General features: G+C 36.2%; 1 protein-coding gene across 1 annotated transcript in view; it reads right to left on the minus strand.

Annotated features, from left to right (window-relative positions):
• The window catches only part of LOC144957552 (guanine nucleotide-binding protein G(s) subunit alpha-like), a 105,256-nt gene that overhangs the window by 43,798 nt on the left and 38,958 nt on the right, over positions 1 to 22,500 (minus strand). Inside the window, exons 2-4 of the mRNA XM_078888899.1 lie at positions 13,392 to 14,652; positions 1,829 to 1,901; positions 94 to 148 (exon numbers count right to left, since the gene is read on the minus strand). Coding sequence (XP_078745025.1) covers positions 94 to 148; positions 1,829 to 1,901; positions 13,392 to 13,563 — 300 coding nt within the window. The 5' untranslated portion in view covers positions 13,564 to 14,652. The remainder of the gene's footprint in view (positions 1 to 93; positions 149 to 1,828; positions 1,902 to 13,391; positions 14,653 to 22,500) is intronic.

The following is a 22,500-nucleotide window of genomic DNA, read 5'->3' on the forward strand; positions in this document are numbered from 1 at the left end:
ATCATCATCATCATCATCATTATCATCATCATCAACATCATCATCAACATCATCATCAGAGTATAGCAGTTCACACGATAACAGGACACTTACCAGCATCGATTCTCGAACATTCCGGATGATGTCCTGTATTTTCTCTAACCGTTCTCTGTAATCAGATGACAGTAAAAAGACAATGTTATTTCATGTGCGGCTATGTGGTCTAGTGGTATGACAATCGCTTTCGGATCGGAAGGTCCTGGGTTCGATTATCGCTCTGTGCATAGTTGAGTCCTTGGAAAAGGCTCTTTTCTCACATTCTCTCACCGTACTCAGGTGTAAATCGAGTACCTGGCCGTTGACAGCGTTGTCTCTGTCCGAAAGAATTGTAATATCGCCTAATAGGCGTCATGTCCCGTCTTACATGTTGCGTGCTGCTGTTGGCCAGGGACCCTTTGTAAAGCGCATTGAGCATTTTTAGTGGATATTGCGCTATATAACAGCTCAATTTTTTTCATGGTGTTGCCAAATCAGATTAGATAAAGAAAATTTAGTAGAATTCAAAATTATCAAAATTGAAAATATAAAAGTTTATTGAACTCGATGAAAAAATAAAAAACAAACAACAACAAAACTTGAAGGGAGTCTCCTTGGAAATCCCTGGCTTGAGAGTGTTTGGAAAGATAAAAAAATGAGTCTCCCAACGACTCATAAGAATTCCTTGCATTCCACGAAGGAATATAGATAAGTCATCAAACAGGATGTCTGATGTCAACAGGAATCACCCATGTTGTCATAGTGAGATCCCGTCGCCTCGGCATTCCACGAAGGAATATAGATAAGTCATCAAACAGGATGTCTGATGTCAACAGGAATCCCCCATGTTGTCATAGTGAGATCCCGTCGCCTAGGCATTCCACGAAGGAATATAGATAATTTATCAAACAGGATATGTCTGATGTCATCAGGAATCACCCATGTTGTCACAGTGAGATCCCGTCGCCTAGGTATTCCACGAAGGAATATATATAATTTATCAAGCAAGATGTCTGATGTCAAGACGAATCGTCCATATTGTCCAAGTGAGCAAATTTGGGGTTAATAATCTTGCCTGAGGAATAAAACGAAAGTGCCTGAAGCGGGGCTCGAACCTTAACTATGTGGCCACTTCACCCCCTTTGGCAAGAAAACGGTCTTTTTAATTGGTCGCTATTTAAAGGACGAGTTGTATGATCAAAATTTCCCCCAAAAGTATTTTTTTTCCGAGTCAAAAGCGTTTTCGGGTAATTTTTAGGACAGAGTCAGGCTACGAGTCAACAAAGGCTACGATCAGGCTCATCTCAGCTTTGTGCAGCTATGTGGTCTTGTTGTATGACACTTGCTTTCGGATCGGAATGTCCTGAGTTCGAGCTTCGCTCAGCAATAGTTGAGTCCTTGGAAAATTCTCTTTACTCACATTTTCTCACCTTACTCAGGTGTAAAATGAGTACCTGACCGTCAACAGCCTCGTCTCTGTCGAAAAAAAAAAGTAATATTGTCGGTCAGTGATCCTTTTTAACGCGCTTTGAGCACGTTTAGTGAATATTGCGCTATATAAAAGCTCACGTATTTTTTAAAAATCTCGATAACATGTTACCGTTATATGATGCTATTGAGAAGAAAAAAAGTAACACTGTATAGTCACTAGGTGAACAACTACAAAAGACGTTTAACTTCTACGTCATGGCACAAGACCGAAGGGCGAGAGAGCTCAGGTGGTCGCTGGTTCGGATAAGTAAGTAAGTAAGTAAGTAAGTAAGTAAGTAAGTAAATAAGTAAGTAAGAAAAATCAGTAACTGATAAAACTCACGCAAAGCTGTATCCATTGATGTGAATAATTTTCATCTGTTTTGTGATGGTGCTCTTTCCCGACTCGCCAGTACCTGGAACATGGAAAATAATAACATAAAATATAAATTAAAATTCCCTTTATTCATCTCATAGTGAAAATTTGGTCTATAACCAAAGAATCAGAAAAGAGAATAACCGCCTTCGAAATGAAATGCTATAGAAAAATCTTACGCATCCCGTGGACAAACAAAGAAAGCAATGCAAACATCATGAAAACACTAGGACTAAAAAAGTCCCTGCTAATGAGTAAGATAAAAAAGCTGAAACTCAATTACTTTGGGCACCTGAAAAGACACGACACACTAGAGAGAGATGTATCTGGAGGGCATGGCGGAGGGCAAAAGAGGCAGAGGAAGACCACAAAGAAGATGGCAACAGGATATACAGGAATGGCTCAACAACGGCGTGACGGAATGTGGCAGATGGGCACAAGACAGAGACTTTTTCCGAAGGACTGTGTGGGAGGCTACGTCCAAGTGATATGCCACAGAGAGAGAGAGAGAGAGAGAGAGAGAGAGAGAGAGAGAGAGAGAGAGAGAGAGAGAGAGGAAATTTGTTTCTAGGGTCTATTACAAGGGAATACTGGAATAACCCAGGCGTCAGCCGCAATGCAGCGCCGCAAATTGAGCCCGGGCGAGGTGACTTGCGCAGAGGCAGGTGATCGAACTTGGTACCTTTCGGGTACGACGCAAAGACCGTACCGCTGAGCCAAGCTGCCCCTAAAAATGAAACTGGATAAGATATGTGTGTGGACTAGATACATCAGTCGGGGAAATATTCGTTCAGAATAAAAGTGAGTGGAGCAGTCACTGATGTTGATAAGTACAAGAAACGAAGTGAGTAGAAACGTGAAAGAGAACAATAAATAGAGAATCAAGACTTTGCGGCGGTTAGGATTCGAACCCACGACCCTGCTGTTACGGCAACTCCGCCTGGCTACGAACGGCACGCTCTACAATCGACGCCATCCACCATGTCGGGTGCGACCTTTAACTCTCTCCTTATCAGCCATTTTCAGGATTTTTCCCAAAACTTCACACCAAACTAACACAAAAATATATTTTTATCACTAAAACACAATAGCCGTAAGTTATTTCGATACATAATTTCTTTAGCAAAACATGCTCTACAACAACTGTTTATTATTCTTAAATTTTATCATATACAAACAAATTTGAATAAGAAAAATGTTGGTTGTATCGTAACGAATGTGACGATTTTCCTATAGTTGGTATGGAGAGGGTTAACGCTTTGTGACGATTTTCCTGTAGTTGGTATGGAGAGGGTTAACGCTTTGTGACGATTTTCCTGTAGTTGGTATGGAGAGGGTTACGCTTTGTGACGATTTTCCTGTAGTTGGTATGGAGAGGGTTATCGCTTTGTGACGATTTTCTGTAGTTGGTTTGGAGAGGGTTAACGCTTTGTGACGATTTTCTGTAGTGGTATGGAGAGGGTTATCGCTTTGTGACGATTTTCCTGTAGTTGGTATGGAGAGGGTTACGCTTTGTGGCGATTTTCCTATAGTTGGTATGGAGAGGATTAACGCTTTGTGACGATTTTCCTGTAGTTGGTATGGAGAAGGTTATCGCTTTGTGACGATTTTCCTGTAGTTGGTATGGAGGTTATCGCTTTGTGACGATTTCTGTAGTGGTTTGGGAGGGTTAACGCTTTGTGACGATTTTCCTGTAGTTGGTATGGAGAGGGTTAACGCTTTGTGACGATTTTCCTGTAGTTGGTATGGAGAGGGTTAACGCTTTGTGACGATTTTCCTGTAGTTGGTATGGAGAGGGTTAACGCTTTGTGACGATTTTCCTGTAGTTGGTATGGAGAGGGTTAACGCTTTGTGACGATTTTTCCTTAGTTGGTATGGAGATGGTTACGCTTTGTGACGATTTTCCTATAGTTGGTTGGAGAGGGTTAACGCTTTGTGACGATTTTCCAATAGTTGGTATGGAGATGGTTACGCTTTGTGACGATTTTCCTGTAGTTAGTATGGGTATGAGGAGTTACGCTTTGTGACGATTTTCCTTAGTTGGTATGGAGAGGGTTAACGCTTTGTGACGATTTTCCTGTAGTTGGTATGGAGAGGGTTAACGCTTTGTGACGATTTTCCTGTAGTTGGTATGGAGAGGGTTAACGCTTTCAGGATTATTGTTTTCGGATTTGTTATTGCTTTTTTGTTTTCTCTTTTGTTGTTTGTTCTTTATTTGTCTTTTTTCTTCTTTTTTTGTTTTTATCTTGTTTTGTTTGTTTTTCATTTAAAAAATAAAAATAAAATAAAGAGATTATTCCTAGTTATGACATGACAAAGCAGGCATTTTTGAAATGTTATAATAATATAGGTAATAACAATTTGTAACTCGTCATGTCAAATAAGTGTTATGTATCTGAACCAGATTCTTAATTTGTTTTCGAAATTATCGCTTTTTTTTTTTTAGTAATCTAAACGATTTTTCTTGTATCAATGTAGACGTCTAGTTTCTTATAACGTTCCAATAAAAATGTGCAATTCTGATCTCTTTTGGCTTTCAGCTCAAATTTCTGCACATTTTTACTCCGACAGAATACAATTTGAAGAGATAAGCAGCATATGTTTTGTATAAATATAGATAGTATGAAGATAACGTCAGTCGGGCCTTTGTTATTGCTTTTTGCCATCCGCGTTTATGAGTAATTCTCACTGAACTGTATTAACCAGACTATAAACGTTTAAGGTTATACATAGTTCTGTGTGTTGGTCCGTTATATTTCCGGATGGCAATGTTGTGAGCTTCTTAGCCAAGCGCATACTATCTGTAGCATTTATGACACACTGGTCATTCACGAACAGGAGGGAAAATTAAACACACTGTCACACAATACACGACCCTAACAAATCTCACCAAAATTCGGAAACTAAAGTTTTCTGGAAAAAATTTAAAATAAAAATCTTTTTGGCATTGTAGAACAGCCACTCACTGGCGACAAAACTCTGTCTGTCCCGTGATTATTGTCTGGGGCAAGTGACGATATTATAATAGAATCATACAATTATAGAAAAGGAGTAAAATAAAATCCTCTGAGACTTAGCTTAGCCACAATACAAAATAAAATTCTCCACAAATTTTGAAATAAAATTTCCTGGCCAAATAAAAAAAAAAACCAACTTATTTTGGCATTGTAAAACAGCCACTTGCCACAAAACCCTGCCCGTCCATCGAAAAATCGTCTGGGAGAGTGACGATATTGTCACACCATAACACACCGGCAAAAAGCCCCAGAGACTTGGCGAAAGCAAGAATGAAGATGACGTCAATCAGGTCTTTGTTATTGCTTTTTTTTCCCTTTTTTTTTGCCATCTGCTTTTATGAGTAATTATCACTAAACTGTATTAACCAGACTATATAAAAGTTCACGGTTACACATAGTTTTGTGTATTGGTCTGCTATACTTCAGGATACAATGTTGTAAGCTGCTTAGCCAGGCGCATGCTATCGGTACAACCAAAATAAATGTTAAAAATCAAATAATCTCTACAAATTACTGTGACCGGAAGTAGAATACAAAAAAAAGGGGAACTGGAAGTTCACGCAGTGTCGAATTGATCAACAATTGTCACCCGCCGCTTCTAATCGGTGTTGATACAAATTGAGAAAATTGGATTTAAAAATAATTAGAATTACAAGGTTTGAAATCGGATTCAATAGTCTGATGTCACGTCCGCCCAGCAACGAGCAGCTTGGTTCTAAACAAAGAAAATCGGTACTTTTTATTCTTCATGCCGGCTAGAACTTTTTCATATTGTCAAGTGATCAGTATGTATAAAAGTCAAAACATAATCCGATTTATATTGTTTTTCTCCTCTTGGATACACTTTTATTCTTGTCAGAGAAGTATTTCATAAGGGCGTCCGCAATTGTTCCGATAGTTTAGAACCAGTTGCTAAGTTATTATGCGTCATTACGAGGGAAGTGTCGTCACGACTGTTGAAGCCTATTTGGATAGCCAAGGAGAAAAAAAAACAACCTCCGATACAGTGAGCCTAGCTACAACTATAAAGAGACGCAGATGAGCTTTTAATCATTTATATAGGGCAATAAATATCAATTTGACTTTCTTAAAGCACTTGACCAAGGGTCCCTAGATATTAGCAGTATTTAACATGTAGAACGAGACATGATGCCTGTTACGTGATATTGTGCGGCTATGTGGTCTTGTGGTATGACACTCGCTTTCGGATCGGAAGGTCCTGGGTTCGAGCCTCGCTCGGCGCACAGTTGAATCCATGGAAAAGACTTTTTATTCCCATTCTCTCGTATCTGGCTCCCTTATATAGCGCTTTGAGCACTTTTAGTGGATATTGCTCTATATCAAAGTTCAATTATTATTATTTGGTTTAGTGAAAATGTTGCTGCTTGAAGCTTGAAAGAAGAAAATAACGATAAGTATTGAAATTTAATCTCTAATTTATTAAACGAAAACAGAAAAAGAAGAAGGAGGAGGAGAAGAAGAAGAAGAGAAAGAAAGTAATGAAGAAGAAGAAGGAGAATAATAATAATAATAATAATAATAATAATAATAAGAAGAAGAAGAAGAAGAAGAATATTATGAATATAATAATTCAAGCATCCGAGGCCTACTTTTCTGTTGACTGGAGTTCGGTAGACTTATTCATTTGTACACACTATTTATTATTTTTTCTCCCTATTTTACAGTGGAGAAAACCGACACCCGTGAACCCAAAAATTGTCCCGTTTGAATAAACAGATCAATATTAAGTTATCGGTGTTCTAACTCAATAGAAAAGTGGTCCTTCTTATTTCTTCTTTCTTTCTCCTTTTCTCTTTATGTCAATTCATCACACCCCTTTCTTTAGATCTCCCAACTCTCTCTCTCTCTCTCTCTCTCTCTCTCTCTCTCTCTCTCTCTCTCATTCACACACAAACACATACACCCCATGCCTCTCTCTCTCTCTCATGCCCACACACACACACACACACACACAAACGCACTCACATACACTATCTATCTATCTATCTATCTATCTATCTATCTATCTACCTATCTATGTATCTCTCTATGTATATATGTATGTATGCATATATCTATCTATTTATCTATCTGTCTATGTATCTATCTATCCATCTATCTATCCATCTATTTATCTATCTATCTATCTCTCTGTGTATCTATTTATCTAGTTCTCTATCTATGTACTATCTATCTATCTATCTATCTCACTATCCATCTATCTATCTATTTATCTATCTATCCATATATCTACTATCTATTTGTCTATCTATCTATCTATCTATCTATCCATCCATCTATCATCTATTCATCTATCTATCTATCTATCTATCTATCTATCTATCTATCTATTTATCTATCTATATATTGCTCCCCCCCCCCACCATCCCCCTCCTCTCTATCCAAAGTCGTCATAACCCCTAACACGATTACACAACTGGAATCAGGCCATCATAGAATTTCTAAGGTGATTAGATTATTGTGTATCCAATTACAGGCTTCTTCAAAATAAGATCAAATCCATTGTGTGGCTTTGTGGTCTAAATAAACAAAATAGAGAGAGAGAGAGAGAGAGAGAGAGAAAGAGAGAAAGAGAGAAAGAGAGAGAGAGAGAGAATGAGAGAGAGAATGAGAGAGAGAATGAGAGAGAGAATGAGAGAGAGAGAGAAATGAGAGATAGAGAGAGAGAAAGAGAGAAAGAGAGAGGGGGGGGGGCGAGTGAAACCTGGAGGTATGAGAGATTTTTTAATGTGTTAAATCTGTTAAGCTTTATATATATATATATATAATATATATATATATATATATATATATATATATATATATATATATATATATATTATAACTAGTAAAAAGCCCGCAATTTCGCGGGGAAAGAACTATTTTCATTCGATATTGCCAGAATCATTTTCTTGATTAGCTTGATTACGATTAGATGCACATTTTAATCGATGTGCTTGTCGTCGGTGCCATGCTTTATTCGGCATGATTTTAGTTTATCAGTCAGTAGAAATCAATATCAATAAGTCGCAAGTCTTTACCACGCTTTACTTGGGAGTGCTTTGCACTACCTTCAATACTTCACAAATTAAAATGGCGGCCGAGAATCCGAGAAACAAAACATGGTCAAATTAGGAAATTTTAAACTTTCACAAATCTATCAAGGTTTGTTCTAGACTTTTTAAAGCGCTTTTATATGATGACAAATTGAATAAATAAACGCCTGACAAAAGATCAACGGTGAAAATACAAATTCAATGAATACTGGGGATGTAGAAGCTTTCGGAATGTCTCCCCTTTACTTAACTTATGTGAGGTCAAATGAAAATCTGAAGCGGACGCGATAAATATCAAGTCCCCGAATCTGTCTACTTTTGGTTTGTTCGGGCTAGAAGCTAGACAGATCCAATAGGATTCAATAGTCGTAAAGTCACTTCCTTCCTAATGACGCATGGTAACTTAGTAACACTGGCTCTAAACTATCGGAACAATGGCGGACGCCCGTATGAAATATTTCTCCGCCGAGTATAAAGGGTATCTAGAGGAAAAAAAAACACATACATTTGATCATGTTTTGCCTTTTACACATTCTGATCACAAGACATATGAAAAGTTCTAGCCAGCATGAAAAATACAAAGTAATGATTTTCTTTGTTTAGAACCAAGATGGCCGCCGTTGCTAGGCGGCGTGACATCAGACTATTGAATCGTATTGACAGTCTGCCGACAACGTTTAACTAAATATTTCCCAGGGCAATAATTATCACATCGATGGCATAAAAACGACAGTAATATCAGCAGTAATATTCATTGGTGTTGTTAATCGGTGAAACTTGTTTAAAATTTCTGTAAATCCGAATACCGTCATGTGATCAAGTGAATTATATCACTATGAATGCCTAGATTTGCTGAAAATGCCAATCTGACAGTTCCTAGCAAACACACACAATCCCCTCTTCCCCCCCCCCCCCCCTTTGCTCAGGAATTTCTCTACTTGATGGACACCCCCCCCCCCTCTTTTTTTTTCTTCCACGCAACCACATTCCAAAACACACACACATATATATGTATACACCACACACACACACACACACACACACACACATACACGCACACATAAACATACACGCAATGAGAACACACTACTACATAACACTGATCACCGCTAAATCAACACAACGGAAGTAGGGACTCTACTGGACAGATACAGTTGAGGGTGTGGTCATGAGGTGTTAGTGTCTTCGGTAAATTTTTTATGATATCTGTTTGACTTAACGAACTTTCAAACTGACTTTAAATTATAAAAGGAAATCAAGTTATCTGTTTATCTATCTGTAAAAAATACATTTCTATTTTTCAAATATTTCAGTAGAGTTGTGCGCCGTATCAATTTTTTTATTGACTCAAATAAGCACAATGTTCTCCACAAGGCTATATTTTTTAAAGAAAGGATATATATATATATATATATATATATATATATATATATATATATATATATTATATATACACGCACCTCTTTCTCTCTCTCTCTCTCTCTCTCTCACACACACACACACACACACACACACACACACACACATATATATATATATATATATATATATATATATATATATATATATATATATATATATATATATATATATAGGCGTCTGCATAGTTTTCAAAATTTGCCAAACTGTGTCCTTGTCCATAACAGTATCCTTCAGTCACTATTTGTTTTGCCCTGTGATGTTAAAATACTGGTTCCAATCTCATTGGAAGTGTAAAACCAGTCCAGATGACTTCAAACATACATAAATGCTGGTCGTCAATAAAGATCATCCATCTTCGCTAGATGACGCACCGTAATCATAACAATCCACTTATGCGTCCTGTTATTAATATAATTATGCCGCCTTATGATTCACTATGTAACCTATTTACTGTTACACACTTCCAATGAGTTTTGAACCGTAAACAGGGAAGGTGTAACGCCATGACTTGTTATAACCGTGCGTGTAAAAAGATCATTGATTTTTTATTATTAGTGACATGGGTGACAGAATTTCATAGATAACTAGGTCAAGATAAAACAAATTAAATGAAGGCTGGTTTTCCAAAACTCGTTAAAAATCGGTTACTCTACTTTTTGAGATTTTCTATCTATGAGATAAATAGAAATATAAACTTTATTTTAAGTATCAATTGGCACAAGAATTTCCCTAGATGTGTGTGAATTTGAACTTTAAATATGATAAAATAATAGACCGGATGAGAACTTTAAGGGGAAATAATCCCCAATATCTCAAAATGAGAACAACGGAGTTACAACAAGAAATGAAGTGTGTAGGAAAGTGCCAGAAGACAACAGAGAACAGCTCGAACCCGCGGTCTTACAGGTACGACAACTCCGCTTGGCCGGGGAGATCGTGGCTCTTACCGTATGAGCTATCCACCACCAACAAAAAGGTCGCTTCTAACCCTAGTCTTATTAGAGCTCTCTCTTCCCCGACTTCTTGAGGTCACGGGTTCAACACATGGAGTCAGAGAGTTTGGGAAAACCACTCTTCAAATGTTCAAATGTGAATAGGATTCAATAGTCTGATGTAACGCCGCCTGGCAACGGCGGCCATCTTAGTTCTAAACAAAGAAAATCATTACTTTTTATTCTTCATGCTGGCTAGAACTTTTCATATGCCTTGTGATCAGAATGTGTAAAAGTCAAAACATGATCAAATTAATGCTTTTTTTCCCCTCTGGATACGCTTTTATGCTCGCCGGAGAAATATTTCATACGGCGTCCGCCATTGTTCCGATAGTTTAGAGCCAGTGTTACTAAGTTACCATGCGTCATTAGGAAGGAAGTGACGTTACGACTGTTGAAGAGTATTTCAAAGACATAAAAGTCAAATCTACCCCCCCCCCCCCACCCCATCCCCTTTCCAATCCCACAGTGAGTGTCATACCACTATGTCCGCATAGCCGCACCGTTAAGAAGAAAAAAAAGAGATCACTAATTCGGTCAGGGTAATTTCTTTACTTTTAACTTATTTACGCATGAGGATTTCAAAGACGGCCCGCACTCCCAGGGCAGGCTAATTTTAACTCACTCGCCAGCAGACTAGAAAATTCCAACAACATTCAAGTATGTAGAAAAGTTTGACTTCAAAGGAAAAACAAACAAAAGAAATAAAAAAAAAAAAAAGAAAAAAAAAAGAAAATAAGAAGAAAAAACGCTTTTAAAAACTTAATAATAGAAAACCATTTTTACCGAAAATTTTCTCCGTTTACAATGGTATGATATAAATAACAATGTGAAAATTGAATGTAAGTTTAAATTTATTAAACGAAAACGATATAATATGAACGTTTCGAGTTTCCCCTTGATCAACAAAACACCTCGGACAAATGAAATAATATGTGATAATGGCGTTGGTAAGGTGAATAAACAAAAAAAAATGTTATCATGATCGTCATTATCCCATAATTTCATCTCATTCGTCTGTAGTGTTTCTTTCATTCATCCTGTTTTGTTAATAAAGGGGAAACCCGAAACGTTCACATTATCTGTTTTAGTTTATGAAAATTGAAGCTTATATTCAATTTTACATTGTTATTTAATTCTTTAACTCTCTCCTTACTGGTCATTTTCAGTATTTTCCCAAAAATGGCAGGCTTACCCAGCAGAAAAATGGATTTTTTAAACTCAAACAATCTCTCTACAAAACACCTTTATGTTGTTATTAATTAAACAGAGATCATTGTGATGTACAAAATAAATCTGAATAAGAAAAAATGTATATTGTGTCGTAACAAATGTGACAATTTTGCTGATGGTGGTCAGAAGAGGGTTAAACTTCATTTACAGCATGTACATTACCCAATGGCAAATTACCGCAATGTTATCATTTATTTTTTTATTTATTTATTTCAATTCTGAATATAAAAAAGCAAGAACAAGAACAATATGACGTGAACTTGATAAAACTCTCAAACGTAAAATAGCTTGGAAGTCTCTATGGTTAACGCCGTTTGACGCCGCTTTGGGTTATATCAATACTTCGATGGGGAAATTTTTGGGAAGTTTTTGTGGCAAAAATGAAATTCGTGTTTTGACAGTATCTATGTATGTGACCGAATTTCAAAATAAAATATTTTTTTAAAAAATCAAAAAAAATCGAGCTCTTATATAGCGCAATATCCACTAAATGTGCTCAAAGCGCTTTACAAGGGGTCCCTGGTCAACAGCAACATTTAACATGTAGGACGAGACATGACGCCTGCTAGGCGATATTACAATTTTTCGAACAAACACAACGCTGTTAACGGCCAGGTACTCATTTTACACCTGAGTACGGTGAGAGAATGTGAGTAAAGAGCCTTTTTCAAGGACTCAACTATGCGCCGAGCGCGAGGCTCGAACCCAGGACCTTCCGAACCGAAAGCGAGTGTCATACGACTAGACCACATAGCCGCACGGAATTCAGGCTCTCGGCTGATCAAAAAAGCTGAAATTATTTTGCACGGAAAAAGTAGTCCTTCAAGGCGTCGCTATCGTTGTTAACTCATAGCCTGACACTGACCAAAAAAATAGTAGTAGTAGTAGTAGTAGTAGTAGTAGTAGTAGTAGTAGTAGTAGTAGTAGTAGTAGTAGTTGTTGTTGTTGTTGTTGTTGTAGCAGTAGTAGTAGTAGTAGTAGTAGTAGTAGTAGTAGTAGTAGTAGTAGTAGTAGTAGTAGCCATACGCTACTTTGGCCGCGAAAGAAAGCATATCGTGAGTTATATTCAATAGGTCAACCAATGGAATCACTTGCTTCCTTGAGCTTTACTGACGACGACTCACTAGACCCTCCACGTACCTTGAAAATGACCTCAACCTGTAAGTCCTAGAGGGTTCTCGTGTCAGGCCGTAGCCATCGTTAAGTCTGACACTGAAACCCAAAAAGACTGGCATTTTGACGTCATTATTTGTGGGGTTTTTTCACCGCCTAGTGAGTTGTAGTCAGTAGAGCTCATGGAAATAAGTGGTCCCATTGGTTGAACTATTGAATACAACTCACGATTTGTTTTCTTTTGTGGCCAAAGACTGGCATTTTGACGTCATTTTTTGGTCAGTGTCAGGCTATAAGTTAACGATGGCTACGTTCAGAGCCATTAATTAGGCTTATGACGACAGAGATTGTCCTGGTTTCTAAAGCATGAAATGGACAGGATCACACTCAGCTCTAGTCAGAGATTAGAAGACGCAAATAACAACTATTTTTTTCAGGCACTTGCATCGCTCAGGCTTAAGACTAGGAAGTCTTTTACTAGACTGGTAAAGAGCTCAATCAGTCAGCCTATATATATAAAATGGGCCCCAAAAAGTCTCTAGAAGGAGACTACAGACAGTTGGGTGAAAGTCTTTATCAGTTACACCTATCAACTACCAGTACAGAAGAAGAAGCAGAAGAAGAAGAAGAAGAAGAAGAAGAAGAAGAAGAAGAAGAAGAAGAAGAAGAAGAAGAAGAAGAAACAGCAGCAACTCACCTAATAACAGTAACTTGAGTCTTTTTAAATCCTCTTTGTGCTGTTTGTTTAAAATCCTAGTCAGTTCTTTATCGCGCATGCGTGCACTTTTGGCTTCCTCGTGGGTGGCGTAAGGTCCCCCTTCACCATCCGGAACGCATCCGCCAAAACACGCCATTACGTGCTCGTGCATGGACGATAATTGGTTGTAACACGTGTGTAGTCCACACAACACGTTTTGGAATGTGTAACACGCAACTTTGATTTATATTATATTTTTTTCTTCACAATACACAATTATTGGTATTATTTACTTTATAACGTATAGGCTACCACTGTAGTCAAGATGGGTGTTTGTATTTTTTAAAATCACACTGCGGAATATGATGTCCGACACCCATCAACACATTACATTTATACACACTTTCAACACACTAGAAGGAAGTCATATTCTCTGTGTCACAAATTATCATTATATAACGTACAATATCTTAAAATACTCTCTTTAATTACATCTTGCTATTTGTTCTCCAACACTTAATCTTATAGACACGATTATTACCGAATAATTCTAATACCGAACGGCTTAAGTTTAATCCGAGACCGTCTTAATCCTCAATTTGACACAGATGATCACAAATGAAACAATTCACTTAATTAAAAGGAATGACAACACAGTCTTAATCCGATATTCAATACAATATCCTGTGTGCTACAATGAAATCCAACATGGCGGTGCTCACTCAATTAGCGTTCAGTTTCATCAGAGTTTAACAACTATTCCAATTTTTTTTAAAGAAAAAAAAACAAAACAGGTTTCATATTTGCTTTTCTATCATATTTTTCTTTTGTCTCCAATCGGCTGTATGAAGGTAAAATCCAAAGCGGCGGAATTTCCTCATTAAATTAGTGTTCAGTTTCATCACAGATTAGCATTATTCCAAAATCCATCAGAAAATCTTTGCAAACTCTCACATAATTTTCTTTCCAATCGTCCATATAAAAATTAAGATAAAATCCAAAATGGCGATTCGTTTCCTCCTTCTTGTATTTGAGACCGGTTTAATCTCAGTCTAACAACAATTCCAATACAATAGAGTTCTTTATTTATTATTTTCTCTCTCCTTTTGCTGTCCTTCACCTTTCGTGTCCAATCGGCTGCAATATTGAGGAGACAACATCCAAAATGGCGGTAGTTCCTCTCAGATCAGAGGAAGGGTTAAATCTGCCCTAATCACAGATTAATAATTCCAGCAAAAATAGCGGTTTTACAGTCTCTCACCTAGAAAGGAGGGGGAAAAATACAAATAAAGCTTTAATGGGTTATCTTTTAGCAGGATGCTATTGAGAGATATAATATAATATGTGATATATCGTCACATAACGGTAATATGTTGGGATAAAACAGATGACAAAATGTCATTAATTTTAAAGGGAAAATGACCTGTCATTTGAGTTTTGTGACTCTCCGTCGCAATACAGTCATGGTTATGCGCTATGTCAGTACTATATTATTATTATTATCATTATTATTATTATTATTATTATTATTATTATTATATTATTATTATTATATTATTATTATTATTATCATTATTATCATTATTATATTATTATTATTATTATTATTATTATTATTATTTATTATTATTATATATTATTATTATTATTATATTATTATTAATTATTATTATATATTATTATATATAGTAGTTAGTAGTAGTAGTAGTAGTAGTAGTGTAGTATAGTAGTAGTAGTAGTAGTAGTAGTAGTAGTAGTAGTAGTAGTAGTAGTAGTAGTATAATTATCATTATATTAATTTATCATTATTATTTTAATTATCATTATAATTGTACTTATCATTATCATTATTACTATGCGATGATAATGACGACGATGATATTATTATTATTATTATTATTATGATGATGATGATGATGATGATGATGATGATGATGATGATGATGGCGATGGTGATGACGATGATAGTCATAAATAAAATAATAACATCAATGATCATGGTTTTGATGATAAAACTGAAAACATTCCCCGACGATGGCCATGATGAAGTAAATGATAATAACGATGACAACATTAGCAGGTCTATGTCACCTATCCAGTCACTATCCACACTCAAAATCGCTTTATTATCAAAGGAGACATCCTATTAATGAGACAGATCAACCAACCCTACTATCACATTAGTGTAGCTGTTATTTTAAATAACTGTTGACAGTAAATCTTATAACAGTCTCATCCCCTCTCAGGAAATCTAGCGTTTGTTCTAGATATTATTTCTTTCTTTCACGTGACAACCATCTTGCTAAATCAATAATCGTGCTCTCTGAAAGATAAACACATTTTAAAAATTTTGGCCTGAAAACTCGTCCTTCAAATATCGATTTAGTAAAATTGAACATCTCAAAACGGTTTTGAACTTGAACTTAAGCTTTGATACAGCGCAATATCCACTAAACGTGTTCAAGGCGCTTTACAAAGGGTTCCTGATCAACAGCAATACTGACAAGTAGAACGAGGCATGATACCTGCTAGGCGATATTACATTTTTTTTTCGACAGAGACAACGCTGTGAACGCCCATGTACTCATTTTACACTTACTGAGCACGATGAAAGAATGTGAGTACAGAGCCTTTTTCAAGAACTCAACTCTGCGCCGAGCGAGCCTCGAACCAAGGACGTTCGATCTGAAAGCGAGTGAGCAAAAAGAAGAAAGAGGAGGAGGAGGAGGAGGAGGAGGAGGAGGAGGAAGAGGAGGAGGAGGAGGAGGAGGAGGAGGAGAAGTAAAAGAAGAAGTAGGAGAAGAAGAAGAAGAAGAAGAGGCGGAGGAGGAGGAGGAGGAGGTGAAGGAGGAAGAGGAGGAGAAGAAGAAGAAGAAGAAGAAGAAGAAGAAGAAGAAGAAGAAGAAGAAGAAGAAGAAGAAGAAGAAGAGGCGGAGGAGGAGGAGGAGGAGGTGAAGGAGGAAAAAGGAAACAAAACGCAGCATTAACTAAATTGCATAGTCAGCTGACACGAAAATGGCTTACACCTAATAATTGGTTTGATTTAGAGTTCTGACATGGACTAATTTGGCTTAAAATATGCCAATTTTAACAGTTATATGTGTCTATAATAATATCGGTTAATTTTGAGGACACGGCCAAAGGAAGGAAAACGAAAAATATAGCCTATTTTCATGAGATATGCCTTATATGGTCAGTGCCCTTTTTTGGCTATACTTTTTTTTATCTAGTGCGATTTCATCGACAAATTTCCTTATGATATAATATGAGCCAACCAGTGAACATGGATCAAGAGTGTGATGTAACAAAACTGGTTCCTATCTCATTGGAAGTGTCTTCCCGTGGACTGAATACAAACCTTGTGTAATTGATCTTCTGGTTTCAGAGTGATGGCATCTTATCTTCTACTCAAATTTTAAAAAATATATAAATAAGCTTTTATATAGCGCAATATCCACTAAATATGCTCGAAGCGCTTTACAAGAGGTCCCTGCCTGGCCAACAGCAACACGTAACATGCAGAACGAGACATAAATTTTACGCCCATTAATCATTATAATCTGCATATTATACAGCCTGCGACCAAAATAATTGTGCTACATTATGATTCAATATGTAACTAATTCATTATTAGTCCCTCTAAGGTCTGGTTACATACACACTTCCAAGGATTTTGGAACCGGAAAGTAGAATTTGTGTGACGTCTCATTTTTCTTTCCTACTTGGGAATATCTTGGAATGAATAAGATGAAGAGTTTCGAATCTCAGTCCAAAAACATTTAGGATTGAAAATTTAAATTTTTTTAAGCCTCAGAAAAGAGATTTTTGAGCGGCGCATAATTAAGTCCTTGGAAAAGGCACTTGACTCACATTCTCTCACCGTACTCAGGAATGAAATGAGGATCCGGACGTTAACAGCGTTGTCTTTGTCGGAAAATAATTGTAATACGGGTCATGTCGTCCTACATGTTAAGTGTTGCTGTTGGCAATGGACCCCTTGTAAAGCGATTTGAGCACATTAAGTGGATATTGAGCTATATAAATTCTCTATTTTTTAAAACAATATTTTTTATATACCCCTTTGATTTTGGGGAAAACCCGATTATACCATATATCCTAATCGATTCCTTAAACAAAAAGGATTGGGGAACAGAATTGTCCTGTACAGCCAATGTTTTTCAATTTATTTTTCTTTTACAACGAGCACAGAAATACTGGCAAATCTAAAAATGATCAAACTAATTTTGCAGATTGATATATCTACGAGTGAGCACCTTTCTAACCTTTTCTAAATTAAAGGTGATTTTATCACACGTTGACTCAAATGGTCGCTTAGAAAATCTGCTAAGGAATAATGAAAGGTCATTTACCAGCTTATATGAATCGGAAACACGTATAATATCGCATTACAGGCGTCATATTTCGTTCTACACGTTATGTGTTGCTATTGGTCAGTTTGTATAGCGCTTTGAGCAAATTTAGTAGATATTGCGCTATATAAAAGCTCAAGAGTTTGTTTTTTTAACCATGAAATCAGAAGTTTGTAGACTGTAGCTGTTGTTTTATATATATATATATATATATATATATATATATATATATATATATATATATATATATATATATATATATATATAGAATGCAAATTTTCACTCACATTTTTGTGGCCGAGACGACTCGTTTCTGTGTTTTTTACACTTCTTCTCGGCGTAATCCATTGTCATTACAATGGATTACGCTGAGAAGAAGTGTAAAAAACACAGAAACGAGTCGTCTCGGCCACAAAAATGTGAGTGAAAATTTGCATTATATATTAGCTCTAACCACCATTATCGAGCACTTTCGTAACTACAAGAACCCACCAACACTCATAAATATAATATATATATATATTATATATAATTATATATTATATATATATATATATATATATACATTTGGAGCGCAATATCCACTAAATCTGCTCAAATCGTTTTACAAGGCGTCCCTGGAGACACATTTCCCCTATGGGGTGAATAAAGGAAGTTATATTTTATTTTATATATTTTTTTTTAACAACAATTTCATTTTATGATTGTCTTCAGGATATAAAATTGTAGTACTCCTTCAGAGCATTAAACCCATGGAATCGGAGTTTATCCCGGTTTATATATCGTAAAACAGAAAAGAGCAATTTCTCACTACCCTTTGAATAGGTCGCTAGTCTATCTGAAAGTACTTTCCGCCAGAACAAACAGACCCAGTCACCCAATCACTCAATCACTCTTGGGTGGACAGGGATGGCAGAAAAAAATCTCGATTTAACCCGGAATCGATCTCAGTCACTCTGCTTGTGAAGAGAGTGCTCTACCAACTGAGCTAACGGCTCTCCCCCACCTTCAGGGTGTAAAAAAAGGAGAAATTTTAGAAATGCGGTGTCAACAGTATTCCATCTATATTGGATATATAACCACTGACGATGGTTCAGATCTGGAATCTGTTTCTATTCTGATATCAACAACGTTGTTGTGCGGCTATGTGGTCTTGTGGTATGACACTCGCTCTAAGGTCCTGTGTTCGAGCCTCACTCGGCGCATAGTTGAGTCCCTGGAAAAGTTCCTTTACTCACATTATCTCACCGTACTCAGGTGTAAAGTAAGTACCTGGCCGTTATCAGGATTGTCTCTGTCGGAAACAACACAAATGTAATATTGCCTAACAAGCGTCATATTTCGTTCTACATGTTATATGTTGCTGTTGGTCAGGGACCCTTTGTATAGAGCTTTGAGCAAATTTAGTAGATATTGCGCTATATAAAAGCTCAAATGTTTTGGGTTTTTTTAACCATGAAATCAGAAGTTTGAAGACTGCAGTTGTGGTAACACGATCATATGATAATATAATGATAATAATAATAATAATGATAATAATAATAATAATAATAATAATAATAATAATAATAATAATAATGATGATGATGAATAATAATAATAATAATAATAAAAAATAATAATAATAATAATAATAATAATAATAATAATAATAATAATAATAATAATAGTAATAATAATAATACATCACATTTATAACGCGCATTTTCAACACTGGGTGATGCTCAATGCGCGAAACAATAATACAGTGACATTATTATACAAATGAAACATTATACAAACAATGTAATAACTAAACATAAAGTCGTTAAAAGGTACATCATTAGAAACGTAGAGTAAACAGTAGTCAATCTAGTCTGGATGATGAGTAAGGCGTTCCAAACAGAGGAAAGCATCTCATTCATTCCAGAGTTTTTGGGTAATCGAGGGACAACTAGTTTGGTGGAATCACTGGCCGAACGTAAGGGGTGCGGTTTAGAATATCTTTCAATTAGGTCCGAAAGGGACAGTACGATGATGATCCTCATGTTGAAATTGGTTCTGTTCCGATACGAGTCTCTACATCAGTATGCTAGTCGGGGTAGTGGTCGTAAGACGGAACACCATCGGACCAATCTGTGGAGATAAGGGGGAAAAAATCGATTACTTCAGGTCACAATTGGATTCAATAGTCGTGACGTCACGTCCGCCCAGTAACTAGCAGCTTGGTTCTAAACAATTAATATCGGTACTTTTTATTTATCATGCTGGCTAGAACTTTTTCACATGTCATGTGATCAGAATGTAAAAAAGTCAAAACATGATCAGATTTATAATATTTTTCTCCTCTGGATACACGTTTATGCTCGTCGGAGAAGTATTTCATAAGGGCGTTCGCCTGTAAGAGAGTAAGCTTATGCAAGAAGTTTACGCAATAATTTGTAGAAAAACATGGCAATAAAACTTGACCAATATTAGAAAGAACAATGGGGGGGGGGGGGGGGGGGGGGGGGGGGCGTAGCTGTAGGAAATCAATGAAAATATGGTAAATACTAAATGAGTTTAGGACAGTTTTATGTTTCAAGTTAAGGACTGGTCGTTGTGTTAAGTAGTTGAAAATTACTTTCGTTGTTTGGCCTCATTTGGTATTTGGCAATAAAAGGAACAGATTGTAGTGGATTTTTGTTATTTGGGTGTAAGTACCAAAATAATAGTATATCATAAAAGGCAGGGTTTAAAATTAATATGTACGGATTTGACGTTTCAGGTTTGAATATGATTTGGTCTTACTCTTAGGGGTTGGAATTTAGACTGTCAGGGAACTGTTGAAACTAGTAAAGAGGTATGGCTTGAAAGAATTATGGGTAGACTTATTATAGGGTATAAAAGAGGATGTTTCGCATTAAAACGACATTCAATTCTGTTCTACACTGCACTTTTCTAGTATGCTGCACGTTCTAACATCCAACTAAGAATCTTTTAATTTACGGACTTAGAAATATTCAACGTATATTGAAAATGGTTACTTAGGCAAAATGACTTTAAATTTGGATTGATTTTACGGATTTGGAATATATGTAACTGATTGAATTATGACAGTGATATTTGATTTGGATTTGGAATTTATCACTACAAATAAAGAATGTCTTGATGTTGTACATTCAATTATCATCATTGGCCCTTGAACTCTTTCGTCATTATTAACATCTACAACACAACACAATGCAAAGGAATAAAATTAACATCTATCAAAAAATCCACTATACCATCATAAGCCATTACATATGTGTGCAACTACCCCAAACGCCATTGTTCCGATAGTTTAGAACCAGTTACTAAGTTACTATGCATCATTACAAGGGAAGTGACGTCACGACTGTCGAAGCCTATATTGTGGATGTATGCCATTGACATCACTCAGATCTTTGTTATTGATTTTATATCTTTTAAAGGTTAAAGGTTACACATTGTTATGTTTTGATATAATCCATCTGGCGGTCGGAATAGGTGAGTATTTTACCCAAATGCACAGCATCAATATTATGTCACTCGGCGTCTGATCAGTTGGTCCCTGATTTGCGGCTATGTGGTATATAGGTATGACAATCGCCTTCGGATCTGAAGGTCTTTGGTTCGAGTTCCGCTCTGATCGGCGCATAGTCCTAATAATAATAATAATAATAATAATAATAATAATAATAATAATAATAATAATAATAATAATAATAATAATAATAATAATAATAATAATAATAAAAACAATAATAATAGTCGGAGGATATAACAATATGAGATGAGTATATATATATATATATATATATATATATATATATATATATATATATATATATACATATAATATATTATAATCTATGTATTATCGCCACTCCAAAAGCACCAGAATCTCCTTTATTCATTCCAAACGATACATCATCTCAGTTCGCCGTGAGCTGGTGATAACCATAAGACCATTGACACCGGGGCGAGGCAGTCTATCCGATGACAAGACCACCACACTAATCACGACCGGTCATTCATGGAACGTGAAATCCGAAACGGCTGGCTATTGATCTAAATGTCCGGGCGGACACGGTAAATGAATGAGTAACGAGCTGTTTTCTGTCGTGATTCGAAAAAGAACCCCAAACATTCTTCATTCAATTTTTTTTTATTTTGGCCAGAAAACTCGTAATTCAAATATTGATCGATTTAAAGACGCCCCTATCTTGTCTAAAACTGTCAATGCTTGGACTTCAATGAACACTTCAAGAATTTCAGGTTTGACCGTTTTGGGCAAGATGAGGGTCATTTTACTCAATCGATATTTGAAAAAAATCTGACCAAAATATTTAAAATGTATTTTTTATTTTTTTTTCCAATATATATGGTTGAAGGGAATCATCTGACACTAGGATTTTTAAAGCACCTCCCTGAAGATTCCAGCAGGGATGAAACAACGTTGTCAGAGGACATAACAGCGTGAGGTGAGAATTTTTTTTTTTTTTGGCCAGAAAACTCGTAATTAAAATTTCGATCTATTTAAAGACGCCCCTGTCTTGTCTAAAACTGTCAATGCTTGGACTTCAAAGAAGACTTCAAGAATTTCAGGTTTGGCAGTTTGGGACAAGATGAGGGTCATTTTAATCAATCGATATTTTTGAAAAATGAGTTTTCTGGCCAAAATTTGTAAAATGTGTTTTTTTTAATTTTTATTCAGAGTACGACAGTTTTGATAAGTCGATAAGTCTGGAATCGGAATA

Source organism: Berghia stephanieae, chromosome 12 (assembly GCF_034508935.2).
Source record: "Berghia stephanieae isolate SIO BIC M18660-M18661 chromosome 12, UCSD_Bste_1.3, whole genome shotgun sequence".
In the NCBI taxonomy this organism is placed as follows: domain Eukaryota; kingdom Metazoa; phylum Mollusca; class Gastropoda; order Nudibranchia; family Aeolidiidae; genus Berghia; species Berghia stephanieae.